We start from the raw sequence: 16,129 nt of genomic DNA on the forward strand, positions 1-16,129 counted from the left end.
CTACAGACGTTTTACGCCCAATCATTCCGGATAACGCTTGCATCCTCTCTCTTACCGCGGCTGCTGGCACAGAGTTAGCCGATGCTTATTCCTCAGATACCGTCATTGTTTCTTCTTCGAGAAAAGAAGTTGACGACCCGTAGGCCTTCCACCTCCACGCGGCATTGCTCCGTCAGGCTTTCGCCCATTGCGGAAAATTCCCCACTGCTGCCTCCCGTAGGAGTCTGGGCCGTGTCTCAGTCCCAGTGTGGCTGATCATCCTCTCGGACCAGCTACGATCATCGCCTTGGTAAGCTGTTGGTTAAATTTAAGCTCTGCTTCCGAAAAAAGAAAGGGAGACTTTTGTTTTTTTGGCGTTGGTTTTTCCAACGAAAAACAAGAACATTCTTTCACGAACTTCCATGACAAAATGCTAGTTGCCTTGTAACGTGAACATGAGCGGTAGACTGAACACCAAAAATATCGATGAGAAACGACTGAGACACTTTCCACCTCTCTTCCTGGTCAACAGATACGAAATCCAGGGGCTTCCACTATTTCTTTTCTTGCTTTATTTTTATACGCTTTTTTTAATTCAACTTTCATTGAAGTGCACACCAACTGGGATCCAGGATTTAATCTGTGTCAGCGAGGGAGGGGCTCTATCCTGATGGGTATGCCAATTAAGGCACAACTTTCTATTCTTCTGGACCACGATCTCGTGCTTGTTCTTTTCTTCAGCCGGAAACGGGGAGACGATCGGCATAAACAGGCGATGAAGCGTAAACGTCTGCCGGGCTGGATGAGGGATTGATCGGGAGGAAGTATCGAGGGGGCGGCTGGATCGCTCTTATGCATCACGGACTCACGGGTTGGCGCATGGGCGTGGTATGGCGTTTGGGCTGGCAATGGCCCCGCATGCGGGCATGAACCGGGCAGAGTGGAATTGGGCCAAGCCTGCTCAGGACAATTTAACAGGCCGATTGTGGTTGCCCACACGCTGATCGCAGAAGACAATATGCGTGGTTGTGGTCGCCCACACGCAGATCGCAGAAAGGGAAATCGATACGTGCCTACGTAACGTGAACACGTCCACATCCCATTCCCATCCCATGCCTGCCTCGTTCCCCGGAACGGGACCGTTGCAATTCAAGTGCGCAGCCCCCAAAAGTCGTAGCACAAACAAAGCTAAAGCTCCATCCTGCCGCTGTTGCTTGCCAACATTAACCGCGGCCTCTACACGCGCGCCGCCGATCGATCTAGGACTAGGAGGGGCATGCATTGCATATGATCGATCCGGTGCCACCTACCACGCTGCATGTACGTCGCCCGCAGGCTGTCGACTTTGCCTGATTATGGCCGGCCTATACAGGAGAGACTGAAAGGTGCATGTATATGTGAGCGTGGGAGTATGCATGCCAAGAGGGAAAGGAGACAGAAAAGCAAGCAAAAGATCAGGAGCAGTCACACTACTATTACTGTCTAGTGTACTAGCAGAGCATGCATGCATGCAGCTAGCTGCCGCGCGCGCTGGAGCCCTCATCTGGACGCATCAGACAGACTAGCTGGGAATGAGTTCGATCGTGTTCCAGCGGCAGCAAGAACAAGACTACAAGAGCAAGGGGAAAAATGCATGGGTCTTTGGTTGTTCTGGTCTGGACAGGGATGGTTCAAGGTTGTGCCTGCAAAATTAAGCCGGGCCATGTCTGCATGGGTAACCGAACTACTTATTCGAACCACAAAAGTCTAGGGAAGAAAAGGAACAATCAATCGATGGGAAAATATTGCGGTGGTTGATTATACCGCGCGACTGCATGACTAGGACTGCGCGGTTAGTACTACAGCAAAATATAGCAGACATGCAAAACATATGCATGTAGTGTGCTAATTAAAGATAGCAGACATACTAGATCTATATGTCACTTAAATATAGGTCATAAGACGAACTCAGGTAACTGAAAGGGGATAAAAAAAAAAGACCTAGCTAGCTAGAGATATATAACTTGGTAGTGCTAGTTGAAAGTAGGAGAGCTAGTTAAGGAAGCTCGGCGATGATGTAGTTTTTGCTAGCTTAATATCAATACGGAGCAACCCCCATGTTGGCCGCAGCGTAAAGCCCGTCCTTTAGAAGCACATCCTTTCTCTGATGATCCTGATAATTATAAGCACGAGAAAGTGTTGAGATTCTGTTGTCAGAAATGCATATATTCCGAGTAGCGGTTTCATTGGATAGAAAAATATGATGCTCTATGTTTCAGTTGTTCTTAATTACTTGACAAGCAAACTATTCACATCTGGTGAAAATTAAGTTAAACATTACTGCATTTCCAAAGAGGAGGCTAATAATGTTCACATGAGATGAGAATTCTATGCGGAACAAAAATTCAGTTATAGATATATTATAGATTTTCTAAGCTGTTCAGTGAAAGAATAAGATAATTATGATACTGCAAAAGCATTTTCCATTATTTGAACCGTCTAAATAATTATTTACCTACTACATGTCAAAACTAGAGAATTTTGGTTGCATGCACGTAAAAACATCATCTATTTCTAATTGAGTTTGTTAAAAAGTGTAAGGTTGTTAGTAAAATTAATCATATACATAAAAGATTTGCAAAGTTTTGTTTGAAATTTTTAAATACGCCTTCGTTTAATCATGTTGTTAATATGAGATTTAATTAAATGACACTAGATTCATTTTGAAAAGAACTTACCGGTAATTGTCTCATTTCATACTGTATATAAATCATGAGTTAATGAATTAACTTTTGGTCAAAGTCTTGTACTCCCTCTGTTCCATAATTCTTGTCATGGTTTTAGTTCAAATTTTAACCAAAACCACGACAAAAATTATGGAACGGAGGGAGTACATCTTAATGTAACGAAATATGCATTATATTATGAAACGGAAGGTATCGATAATTAAGTTGCACATTATGCACTTGGAAAAAAAATTAAGGTGTGCAACTTTAGCAAAAACATTAGTGCAATTGTCAATTCTTATGTTATATATGTATATAGTGACTTGGAAATGAGAATGGTTTGTCAACAATTTCATAAAACATTTGCCTGCCAAGGGAATTGAAACTATATAGTCAAAGTAGTTGGGACTCTCATGTGCCCACCAGGAACACGTTAGGTCCAAAAAAAAGAGAGAACTCGAGTCCTATATTTGTCAATGGATTTGCTAATTCTCACTCGACTATCTCTGCTGGTAATTAGTTAAATTAATCTCAGCCCATGAAGTTGCCCATCCATAGCTAGGCCTGAAACTACATAGAAAATTAATTCTGTGCACATAAGCTTGGAATTATGTAGTCCACTTTTTATACCTTTGTAAGGGTCAACTTTTTTTGCATTATTAAAACTTTAGATGATTAATTCATCGGAATTAGATTTGGAAACATTGTCCTCCAAACTTATGACTTTTACTTTAGAGACTTATATATGGTTCAATTTTTAAGGAAAATGAACAACATAAATAAACATTATTTTTTTTTTGAATAAATAAACAGTGTATATGTATGCATGATTCTTTATGCAGGAGGTTAATTTAGTTGAATTAGTCACCTGAGGTAGAGGTAGGAGGCTGGTCTTCCTGAGCCCCTGGTGATCCGGCATGAGGCCGAAGTGGATATGTGGAAAGTGGGCCCACTGCAACAACAAAACCACCATATCAAACAAACAAAGGTTTGGAAACCAATCATCGAATTCAGCTGATAGATTGTGAAACCCTAGAAATTAACAGTAAAGCTAAATGATGGATCGAGGAAAACCCTAAAGATCAGATACGAGTAGTATAAAGAGAGGGAGAGAAATTTCTAGCTAGCTAGGTGAGGTGAAGGGTGCACTGACGTTCTTGGCAGCAGCGCTGAAGGCCTCCCTGTGCGAGATGTCGGGATTGCCAGCCTTGATGCGTTGGATTTCGTCCCTGCCATTCCGTTCCCCCAGAGATAAGAACCAGAGCAATGAAAAGAAAGGAAAGGGAAACGTCAGATCGATCAGTATAGCAGCAGCAGCTCAAACGACGACAACGGCCCCATTATTAGTGCCATCACCAATGTATCATTTGCTAGTCTCATTAACTCCTCTCCGTCTCTCTCCTCGAACACAGAGACATGGAGAGAAAGAGAGAGGGGAGGAAAAAGAGAGGAGGAAGAAAGCAAAAGAAAAACAAGGCCTCTTTGCGTTGCGTCTGCAAAAGAGGTTTACTTGTGCACAGCTCTGTCGCCCCGGCCCCGGGCTGGCGCTGACCTTGCACCGAGGCGGCATGCAAATATGCAATGGTATTGCTGCGACACCAAGAACAAGCACTCACAGTACGTCTTAGAACCGACAACTTAATTAGGATCACTCACTTGATGAAGCGGTTGTATGCCGACGGCACGCGCTGCCTCTTCTCCGGCGCTGCAATTTAAAGAAATGAAACCAAAGACACACTCGTTAGTTAGTGCTTAGTGCAAGGTTTTTGTGACCAATTAATCCTTCAGTATTGTACGTTTCCTTCGATCTCGTACGTAAAGCTCATTCGCCGGGCCGGCCATATTGTTGTCAAGTTCCTAGTGGAGAGTGGAGCGACAGGCAAGAATGGAGGAGAGGAAACCCAGCAAGCTAGCTAGTACTATTGTCCACAGTGAAAAGGGATCGGGAGAACGACGGACTCTCTCTTGGATGTACAGTTGAGAGCGTGCAGTGGTGGCGCTGGTGCGCATTGCACTTTGATGCAGCACCACCAGTGTACCCGTACTCCTATATAGCTAGCTATAGCTAGAGGCCAGCCATGTGTTTGCATGCTCTCTAGCTCCAGGCAGTGGCCAGAGAGCGCGCATGGCCGGAAAGCTAGACGACGACGCTCGTCTTCATTCATTTCGCCGTATCGAAACCGATTTCAATAAACCGGGCAAAATTTGGATACACGTGCACGCATATAAATCCGGAGAAGAAGAAAAATTAGCAGCAAAGAGAATTAATCAAGGGGAATAGGCAACGTGCGTGCTACTCCACTCACGTCTGTTGACGATGGGGTTGGTCCGCGGCGACGGCTCCTTCCCGCCTTTCCCCGCCGCGGGCGGCGCCGCAGCCGCAGCCGGTGCCGCGGCGTTCCTGGCGGCCGCGACCATGCCGCCACCGTGCTGCTCCAGCAGCTGCAGGCTTGCTGGGTTGGTGCTGGATATCTCATCCTGCAGTACGCACACACGCAACGACAAGTCAAAAGGTACGATCAAAAAGCTCGCCAGGCAGAATCTGTGGCTGGCCATTACTGCATGCAAGTACCAGGAGGGAGAGGGAGTGCCGGGGTGGGTTGTGGATGTTGCCGCCGGGCCCGGGCGCGAGGTTGAGCGAGTGGGCTGGGGAGGAGTACTGGAACTGCTGGCCGTGGTGAGATCCTCCGGCAGTGGTTGGAGGCGGAGACGAGATGTCAGTGAGTGTGGTGACAGCGGAGGCGGCCGGAGTGGCGGTGGTGGTCGGGAAGAGGAGGCCCCTCATGTTGACGGTGAGCAGGCTGCTGCAGTGGCCGCATCGCACCGTCACCGTCTTCAGCAGGCTGCTGCTCGGCACGCTCACCTGCACACACACAACCAAATCGACCTTAATTACAGAGCTAGATATAAGTAAAAGAGTACTTAGTAAAAAGGAAGGGAGAGGGGTTGGGTTTGATGGAGGAAGGGATCGATCACGGACGACGAGGACGGTGTCGCAGAAGTGGCAGTGCACGTAGCAGAGCTGCTCGGATTCGGAGCCGGGCGGCGCTTCCTCCTGCACGGCCAGCTGCTGCTGCTGCGGCGGCGGCGGCGGGAGGTTCTCCACAGCCGCCATCTGCTGCTGCGATACCGGCGTGAAGCTGGCGGCGACGGAGGCCCCGGAGGAGGAGGACGACGACATGGCCACTAGCTGCTGAGTGCTGGCCGGGGTTTCTTGGGCTCGAGCTCGATCGATTTGACGCAGCAGCGAACGGGAAAGGATGGAAGCAAGCGCGGGTGGCTGGCTAGTCGAGCTACTGTAACTGATTGTTCTCTCCGGCCAGCCGGCCCCCTCTTTTTCCTTTCTCTCCTCGATCGATCCTCCGTTCGCGGGGTGTGATTTGACCGGTGGTGTGGTGGGCGGGCAGTATGTATTCGATCGTGTACACGATGGATGGATGGATCGATCTGGTCTGGTCTGGGTTTGTGATTTGATGGTTCGGGTTGGGGTGACTGATGTGTGATGCAACGGAACCTAGTATGTATCGGATCTGTTGTTGCTGCCTGCAACACTTGCTGCCGCGATTTGGGAACTAGCTAGAGAGAGAGAGAGAGAGAAGAAAGGGGGTGGGCGGCCGGGTTTGGTTGGTTGGTGCCTGTGCTAGGCTTCTAGTGGTGTGATGGCCTGATGGGAGACGAGGGGGAGATATAGCTAGCTAGGGAGGGGGGTGCAAGGCCAAGAGCGTTTGGGGGAGTTCTAGTGGTCAACAATGAGGCCGGCCAGGACAGTGCATGTATGTGTATGGCAGCAGCCGCAGCTGTGGCTAGCGAGCTATAGGCGACGGTCTCTATCTATCTCTCTCTCTCTCTCTCTCTCTCTCTCATCTCGCTCTCACTTCTGCCATGCCATGAGAGGTATATAGTAGTCTCTAGATCTAGCTGTCTAACAGAAGAGCTGGAGGATGCATGTAGATGTACTCTTCGTATGCATACCTAATTTGATGCTCTGAAAATCCAAGACGTATATATTTTGATACTTTTTTTTCACATGTGAAGGATGCATGATACTAATCCCTCCGTCTGCAAATAAGTATACTTTTTCTTTGTTTTAAGTCAACAATTTTGAAGTTTGACCAACTTTGTACAAAAACCTAGCAGCATATGACACCAAATTAGTTTCACCATATCCGTCTTCAATTATAGTTTCATAATATACAACTTTAATATCATATATGCTCCTACCTTTTCCTACAAAGTTGGTCAAACATTAAATTTTTTGACTTAGGACAAAGGTAAAGCCGTAAAGGTACACTTATTTGTGTACGGACGGAGTATGGAGTTGAACAATGCCTCGGCCGGGAGCATATATATGCACCAACTCACCCGATGAACACAAATCCAAAAGGTAATTAAAATATTAAGAACTTTGAAAATAAAAGCAAATGTAAAAAAACGAATCTTTTGTACTCTTGCAAATTCATGTGTAGAAAATCATTTTGGACAAACGGCGCGTGCAAATTAACCACCTAGGCTTGGACAGTGACGCATGCAAACCACCTTGCTCGGTGCGGATCATCGGCACTTGCCTCAAGCTGATCAGACGGTTGGGTGTCGGTCACGGCCCCTGATGTTGTACGATTGATCACACATTAAAAGTTACCAGTCATTTGCGCCCTAGAAAATATATTTATGGTTCAAGATATATGTGCCATTTTGAAAGCATTAAAAATATTTTTACATGGGGGGAGGGGGGGGGGGTGGTGCAAGAATGATCTCTTGTGAAAGAACTTGATAAGTTTATTAAGGACTTAAAAAAAATGGGACATTGGAGTACTCCACATGTGTAGCCGCCGTACTCATTGATGTAGAAGAGACAACAAAGATAAATGAAAGCAAATAAAGAATGTTATAACTAGATTTGTGTGTGTGCGCCCTATATTTTCAAATAACGACATCGACAAAATTGAACCGTACGAGTCGATCTGGGGAATCATGCAACCATGTTTTGTGTAGCAATTCTCAATGCATGCATGGCTCAAGCTTCTTCTTTTTTCTGCGAAAGAACAAACCAGGAAAAGAAGCGCTGTGAAACAGTAGAAATGATCAGGGCGCAAGGCAATTTACTGCAAAACTTGTGAGTAGAACACGTGCTAGTACATGCTAGTAGCTAGCTAGCTAGGGGAAAACGGACAGATCCCTAGCTACGAATTTGTGTACCCCACAGCGTGCTTCTATCTAGCTATGACCAGCACTCGCCGCTAGCTTCCAAATTAAAGAGCAAAGACCTTTTATGTGTGGACAGTAAAAGGCACAGCAAATATTTTCATGACGAACAATTATTTTTGTGAATCATAACAAATAATTTTAGTACTCCCTCTGGCCAGAATTACTTGTCGAGAGAGTAAATTAATTTTTATGAGTTTTTATTGAAGCTTAATGTTAGCATATCAAGTCAAAACAATCGCACAAGGTCAAACATCAACAATAGAAGAAAACAAAAGGCCAAGTTTTGCAAAGCAAATGAGATTACTTGGCAATCGTTTTGGGCATGGAAAGTCGGGTGAGATTATGTTCGTATCCGGTGAAAACCTCTTTTCAGTGAAAACTCGAAATTTTTTAATCCTAATGGCTAGAATTGAAAGTTTTAAGTTTTCACTGAATGAAGGTTTCACCTGATACGTCATCGTTAGGTAAACACCCGCCGAGCCATTCACTCCATTCGTGTGCACCGCTACGATCACCTCCTTGTCAGCTGGTTGCTGAAGCTAGTAGCATGCATGGACCAGGCATGGAGTCAGGATTTATACAAGCACATAACCATGAAGTGGAGATATATAAAAATCTTCTGTGTGAGGATATAGTTTGGAATTTGAAGTATATGCAGCTTCGTATAGATGTGCATGTCTAGAACGGAAAACTGGAAATTGGGGTTCCGGGCGATCCTCCTCATTGATGATTGATCTGATGGCGACGTGGCACGCGGATGTGCACGGGCAGCCAGGCACCCACCACTGAAATTCCACTAATTGAAACTGTGTTTCCTGAAGAACGTTAAAGCAGAACTCTAGATTGATCCATTGACTAATTCATTGCAGCATCGATCAGGGGCGCCATCCACCCATTGCCGTCAGCCCCGTCACCTTTCAACTTCACGACGTACTGGAGCTAAAACCATGCACCCATGGTTCACACATTGTCCATCACTGAGGCACTGTCGATCGAGATCCCTCCATCTAGAGCACAGGCGGCCGATAGGCATACTGTAGCGTCGTACATTACGCGTGTCAGCTAATTTACCGCCCATTAATTAATTCGATCATTCGGGGAGAAATTAAAGGATGGAGCTAGCGGCCCCGGTCGGCACGACGATCAGGATGAGATCGCCAGAGAGGCAAAGCAGCCTGCTGCTGTCCCAGTGCCGGCCTGAGACTGAGAGTCGCCCCCTCGACCGGAGGCGGTTCGATCGCTGTCCCAAAACGAAGGCAAGTACTCGTACGCACGTATCTACGCACCGCTATGGCCGTGCCCAGCGTCGACGGGGGAGGACGACGGCCGCGAATCTGATCGAGCTCTGGCTAGTAATGGCGCGTCACGGGCGACGGGGGACCTACCGGCTGGCCTGGTCGACGGGAAAAGGACCGTCTGGCCGCGTGGTCGATCGTTTTTTCAACCCGGGCACGCACGCACACGGAAAGAAGAAGAAACACTAGAGATGGTCGATCGATCGTTGGGTTGTTGCCAAAATTTGTTGCGGGAAAAAACATACACGTGTTGTACCATCGATTCAACAAGAGTATGCTGCGAAATTTAACGCAGGCAATTTGGCCGAAATCCGGCCGACCAAACATATTCAAGTACACGTACGTGCGTCACGCGCGTGTAGTTCTGCCGTACGTACGAGCCCTATTTATGGACCCACGAAAAAGGACCTTGCCTCCCCTAGCTCTCCGGCCTTGCAATTGTCTCCATGCTCACTTTGGAAAACTTCGAAGCTCGAAAGCATCCGAGAGAGAGAGAGATGGCCGGGTTGGGATGGACGCCACGCCATGTCTGCCCTGATCCGCCGCAGCAGCTGCCTGATCGTCTGATCGATTCGATTCGAACAAACGACACCCGACCGACCGAGGAACAAACAACATATCAGCCGGCCGCGCGCGCGTACAGAGGCGCCGACCGTACGTGCAGTACGTGCAGGCGCGCCGCGCGGCGCTATACGTACGTATACGTGCATGCTTGGACGCGCCAAGACGTACGTAGCCACCGTCAACTGGCAACTGTGGCGTAGCAGTAAAGGGGATGTGTGTATATGTCCAACGAAAAGGCAGCAGGTACGTCGACCACCAGGAGCGTCAGTACTGTGTGTGCATGCAACAAGCACGTACGGATGCCGGCACGCCTTTCTGTTCGATCTCTCCCCCATCGGACAGGTTCCATCAACAAATGATCGATCCGACCGCTAAAAATGGACTTTTCCGCGGCAAGTGCAACGATGGTGATGATGATGATATGGATCGTGCGCATCTCGGTCGATCCGGGAATACTTTCTGGATTGATCCGCGTAATTTTTCTCGTGCCGTAGATCCTTTTCGTGCGGCGGGAGATTGCACTCGTGTCGTACTGTCATGCGGGAGATCGAGAAGAGAGGGCTTGCGCTGGGGTATTAGGTGGCATCTCGGACGCAATTTTGTTGAGGTGACGTACCGCGACCGCGACGCCCGTACCATCACCACCAACTCTAATTTAGTATATTGGCATAGATATGGTTTATATATGCTATTGCTACTGTATTTCTCGTGCCACAAAAAATGCAGTTATTTGTTTCGCTCGGTCGTCCAATCCGAACACCGAGATTTGTGCAAATGCGAAATGATGGTCAAATATCCTGATTAGACGCTATCTGTTGATGGTATCGCGGCCGAACATCAAATTATCAATATATGAACGTTTGGAACTTGGTCGCACAAATTCAACTAATTGATTGGTGAAACAAATTCCACCGTACATCTCAGTCCTTAAGTTCAACCTTTTTTCCCCCTCTCTTTATAGGAATCATGTACCAAATGAACATGGACCGAGATCCATAAATGTATGTACTAGGACCATTAGGTCGATCATTGCTGGGGCCATGATTAGATTACTAGGCATACAAATAGAGTCCGGCGAACATGCACAAATATTTGCAGTGCAAACCCTACTTAACTTTCAAAAGAATCAAGGATCGGTATATAGCTAGCCGTTTTGTAGCCTGGTCCCGTCCGGACCTCCTGGTGCATGCGTGCATGATATATGGACCGATCGATCGATCACCCGCTTGGTCTCCCGACTCCTGCCCCGGGCCCTGCATCTCCAGAGGCAGTTAGGCACCTGCATCTAGCATAGCTTAGCTTAGCTTCATGCAGTAGCTACAAGTAGGCCCAGCCATGCATGCATGTAGGCTTACACTCTGGCCCCTTTCTCCTCAGTACTGAAGTGTATGTGTCCAAAAATAATTCAGTGGTCCCATAACAACGAGCCATGCATCATTAAAAAATATGTCCTGCAGAGAGAGAGAGAGTACGAAGGAAATGAAAAGAAAAGCGTCATTCACTTTAGGTGATTTGACCTCACCATGCACTGAGTAGCAACAGGAGGAGGGCAGATGCAGTGCAGAGATCTACCCGGCCTCCTCCCATCTTCTCTCTGCATGCATGCGTGGCCAGGTCACACCACCCACCCCCGCTCCGTCCATGCGCGCTAGAGCTATAGTACCATGTCTTTCTCTGTACTCTTTTGCTATCCTTTCCACTTGGCCGTTGTGCACAAGTCCATCGAACCATGCATCCAGCTACAAGCCTGCGACACATCTTTTGCTATCCATTTCACTTTTGTTGTCCCGTAGAGGTTCTCGCCACAACAAAGGCTCTCGGACATCACCGCCTCTTTGTCTACTTGGTCCACGCAGAGAAGAAGAGTAAGCATGGTTCAGGCCGCTTATTAGTACTTAGCACAATGTTCAAAGAGGGAGATGAAATCGGGAATGAAGCTCTTGTTAATTCGATGTCTAAAGTATAGGATCTCTTGGCTTCTTACAACAGAGAAGCTCCAGCTGCAACTATGTAACAACCAAGTCATGCATGACCGTCAAGCCATTAGTAACCGTCCAATAACTCAGCAATATTACCCATTAGTAAGTGACGTAGCTATGACCTGAAAAAAAAGCACATTGCCGTGGAATCTTGCCCAAATGAAACCAAACAATTTGCTGCACACGCATAGCGTTCTCGCCTGACGATTGCGTGCCCTTCCCCAACCGGGTAGACCCACACCCCAGTCTCCAGCTGAGCAGGTTTGTCGCCACCCCCGACCGGTCTCCCCTGATTGACCTTTCTCTCTGCCCCTCTCCGTCTCATTCTTTTCTTTCTTCAACTGGAGGCCACAGTAGAGTTGGATTTCTCCTTCATCATATCAGAGCACCGTCCGTCCGGGAGCCTGGCCTCTGTCTGCGTCGGTCTCATGTCTTGCCAGTTCCCCACCTCAGGTTCTACTACGTAGTAGGATACGCATGCCGCCATGCCGCCATGGCCCCCCGAACCCCAAGCATGGGCATTGGTGCATGCAAAATACCCCCGAACCCCCGAAGCCCAAGCATTAATTTCCTGCAAAGCTAGCTTCCGCGCTCTTTTTTTGATGTTTTTACTGTTGAATAGTAGCAGCAGCTGCTGCAATTTGTCAAGACCTCCGAGTGTCGCATTCAGATCCGATCTAAACAGAGACAAGTAATCCTCTATTTTCCTTTTGCGATCCACCGAATCTTTTATCGTCCAAACGAAGTACGGCTTCTGTGCGTTTTCTGCGAGACAGCCACGAAAACCGTTTTGCCGGGCATGTGGCATGTCTCACGGGATAGGGACCAATATCAGTGAGTATATATCTCAAGTTCCAGGGGAGTTTTTTTTCCTCCGTCAAATTTTCAAGGACGTCGATCTCGCTGTCGCGTACGGCGTCACGTACTTGTGAGTCGGGAGTCGGGACTGATCTCTTGATTCTCTTCCCCTTTAATTTGGCAGCTGGTTAGTGATGTTACGTCCGGTGATGTGACGAACTGGCCGGCCGTACGGCCGAGAAAGAGAGTTATCAATGATTGCTCGTTTGCCAGGGCAACCTGGCTAGTGGCGTAGTAACTTCTTTCTCAATCAGATGATTTCTGATGTGAGGGCTTCGATCGGCTAGATTAATTATCGTGTGGTGCATTCCTATCTTTTTTTCTTTTTCTTTTGTCAGGATAGATGCTTGCACGCTGCACCAACCGTAATACACTCATACATGCAGGCGTACGTCGACGGTTAATTTCACTTGTCCGGCGAGCAGCCAGAGCTCAGAGAGCTCGGTACTCCGTATTCTAGGGCGCAAAACTACGAAATTACTGTACCATACACGATCCAGAAAGAAACGAGGAACGAAGCAACTCACGCTTCGGAGTCCACGTGATGCGATCGTCTTAACGCTATATACCATCCGTATATAGCTCCAGGTCCAGGCTACGCTCTCCAAGCTCCAAGAACACGATGCGCGTGTCAGACGAAAGCTTATCTGCTAGCGGCGTGTAGCATAAGCTTGCACTACTGGCACGCCGGTGACTGATTCACTGCCCATGTGTACAACTGTGTACACACATGAGGTGACTCCAATGTATATTTTGCAAATCGATCATAAGCTGGGTCCCATTTTATTTCTTACTAGCAGAATGGCCGTGCGCTGCCACGGTCCAGACAAACCATTTTTATGTTTTTTTTCTTTTTTTTTCTTTTTTTTCCTCTTGAGCCACACCCATTCTCCCTCTTGGGTCAGCTTCCCTGAGAGCGCCCACATGCCCGGACAAGTGCCCATGCCCGTCTTCCTCCTCGTGCCAAAAACAGCACGCACACGCGCGTCGTCCGCCGCAATCTCCGCCCTCGACGATGCCTCTTCGGCCCGTGACCCGTCCAGGTGCTCTGAACCGTATTCACGGCCCTTCCCTTCCTTTTCCCCTCCTCAATCATCCCCAATAATCACGGCTGAACCGCCTTAGCGCGCGTTGTCGTAGCGGCTCCCTAGTGATCACCGACGTGGCGAAGACACGAAGTGTGACACTGAGGAGTTTACCCAGGTTCACGCCACCCGGATGTGTAATACCCTACGTCCTACTTTTGTGCTTGGATTCCATTGATTTAAGGGTGTTTACAGGTTGCCGGGGGTGGCTCCTCGACTGGCTACTTGAACTCCTAAGAGCTTCTCAACTCTGCCTATCTTAGTGTTACTATGTGAGGGTCTAACCTAGTCAGAGACGAGCTCAGTCTGAAAGGAACCAGTGGGATGCAAACTGAGTCAGAGTGGCTCAGATCAACACGGCGGGGATGAGGGCTGAGAGAACGAGGTTGTTCCCCTGTTTTCTCTGGAATTAAACGGTGTATGACAAGATGGAGCCTGCATGCCAGAGCCACCGGCACTCGGATGGAAGGAGGCACCGCATGCTGGACCATATGCTGCATCGCAGGATTAATCTGCCGTTGCACCTACAGATAACGAGCATCACCAAAGCAGGAGAGTAAGGTCGAATGTATGAAGAGATATCTTTGGGCTTTTAATTGTGTTTTCTCCGCTGCGTCAGGGAAAGTATTTTTGTTGGATTAGGAAGGGTCTTCTATTGGGCTGCGCCAGGAGAGGGGAGCTCGGCCGTCTGGAGAGGACGAAGGAGTGGTTTGCGTGCGGGCGAACGAGGTGGGTCTCGGGGGCTTGACGAAAAAAAGGGAGGAAAAAAGGTAAAACGGTACATATTTTTTACATTGGTATAGATATAAAAATAGATAGGTTCGGTGCAGGTAATGGGCCAGCTGACTTAGTAGGTCTAATATACATGCAATTCTGGGTGCCCACAAATTTTATGGGATATATATAGATAGATTCGGTGCAGGTAATGGGCCAGCTGGCTAAATAGGCCTAATATACATGCAATTCTGAGGGCTCACAAATTTTATGTGAGTTTTGACAAACGACGGTAAAGAAAACGGTCCGTATTTTTTAAATATGTATAGATAGCAAACTAAAAACTCTACAATGTATTAAAATCTGGAATGTGTTTTAAGATGGGCCCACCTCTTGCCTCTTTTTTAGATGGAGCCCACATGTCATAGATAAATACACTATTGGTTTATTATATTTTATTTTCTTATGGCCTAGCCATAGTGCTATGGGTGGGTCTTAAGATTTTTTTTCTTAAAACCCACTTTCACAATGTATAAGGCAGGGTCATGAGCTTTTCTACATTCCTTAAGACCCAGAAATTCCCTACATTGGAGACGCCTGCACATGCTCGGATACCGCACGCTCCAGCGAGCTGCCTTTTTCCCGGAGAGAAACAAAGGCAACAAACGGCCCCTGCCGAGTTCCGACCCATCTGCCAACAACGAGGCCGTGGGCCGCGTGGCTACCATTCACAGCCTTGCCTTTTTTTTTTGAGGAAAAAAAGGAATATTCACAGCCTCACTTTAGCCAATGTAGACTTGCTAGCAACCGGAACCAAAGTTGACACGGAAATCTGGCGAATCCTCCAGGATTGAAGATAAAGCTGCTCTCCAGTTTGTGTTGTGATTTTGTTATTTCAATGGCCCGTCTAAAGCCTAGCCAATGCAATCTTTTACGGCTGCCTAAGAACTAGGCCTTTCTAAGACACTACGCCAACAAAAGGACATTACGTCAAGAACTGAATTTCAACCTTATAAAAAAAAGGTTGCATTTCGATGAAATAAGACAGCCAAAAGAAAAGAAGACATTTATTAGTACCGTTTCATAGTCTAATTTAGTATATATTTTTTCTACTCTCTTTGATCCATATTAGTTGACGCTAATTTAGTATAATTTTGTACTAAACTAGCGACAATTAATATGGGTCGGAAGGAATACTAAAATTAGATGATACCCGTGCGTTACCGCGGAATTTTGTTATGATCAAATCGTGTAATATACATGAGAATATTTTGAGCATTGAATAAAGTAAATGAACTAATGCTAATAGTTACATTACAAATGTTAAAAAAACTTATATAAGCTTACATAGAGGGAATTACACTGCATGTCCTTGAACTTGGCAGCGATGTTCAGTTTCATCCATTAACTTGAAAATTGTTCAAATAACTCACTAAACTTGGCAGCTTTGTTCATTTTAGTCCAAATGGCCAAAATCAGGTGAAATTCGGCCACGCTGGCATGTGTCGTGGACCTGGCCGGCGTGTGAGGGGGCTTTTCATAATATTTTGGTTATGGACCTTTTCTGTTTAACCCCCTCGAATCTCTAGAATGGGGAGACGTTGCCCTCGTCGGTGAACCCACTTCGGGCCGGCATACGCGGCTTTCACGCGAATGACTCTTGGTGGGTTCGGCGGCGGCTATTCGAACGACCAGATCCACGTCACATGCCATCATGACCGAATTTCGCCCGAATCTGACCATTT

At 47.2% G+C, this 16,129-nt stretch overlaps 1 protein-coding gene across 1 annotated transcript; it reads right to left on the minus strand.

Annotated features, from left to right (window-relative positions):
• Nucleotides 1-1,751: 1,751 nt before the first annotated feature.
• Nucleotides 1,752-6,414, minus strand: LOC100822565 (protein YABBY 3). Its single transcript, XM_003574122.4, has 7 exons — nucleotides 5,665-6,414; nucleotides 5,257-5,547; nucleotides 4,991-5,162; nucleotides 4,341-4,389; nucleotides 3,838-3,913; nucleotides 3,553-3,636; nucleotides 1,752-2,131 (listed from the first exon to the last, which is right to left on the minus strand). Exons 1-7 carry the CDS (start codon nucleotides 5,863-5,865, stop codon nucleotides 2,057-2,059), a joined length of 948 nt encoding a protein of 315 aa, XP_003574170.1. The 5' UTR covers nucleotides 5,866-6,414; the 3' UTR covers nucleotides 1,752-2,056.
• Nucleotides 6,415-16,129: the final 9,715 nt, after the last annotated feature.

Source organism: Brachypodium distachyon, chromosome 3, assembly GCF_000005505.3.
Source record: "Brachypodium distachyon strain Bd21 chromosome 3, Brachypodium_distachyon_v3.0, whole genome shotgun sequence".
Taxonomy (NCBI): domain Eukaryota; kingdom Viridiplantae; phylum Streptophyta; class Magnoliopsida; order Poales; family Poaceae; genus Brachypodium; species Brachypodium distachyon.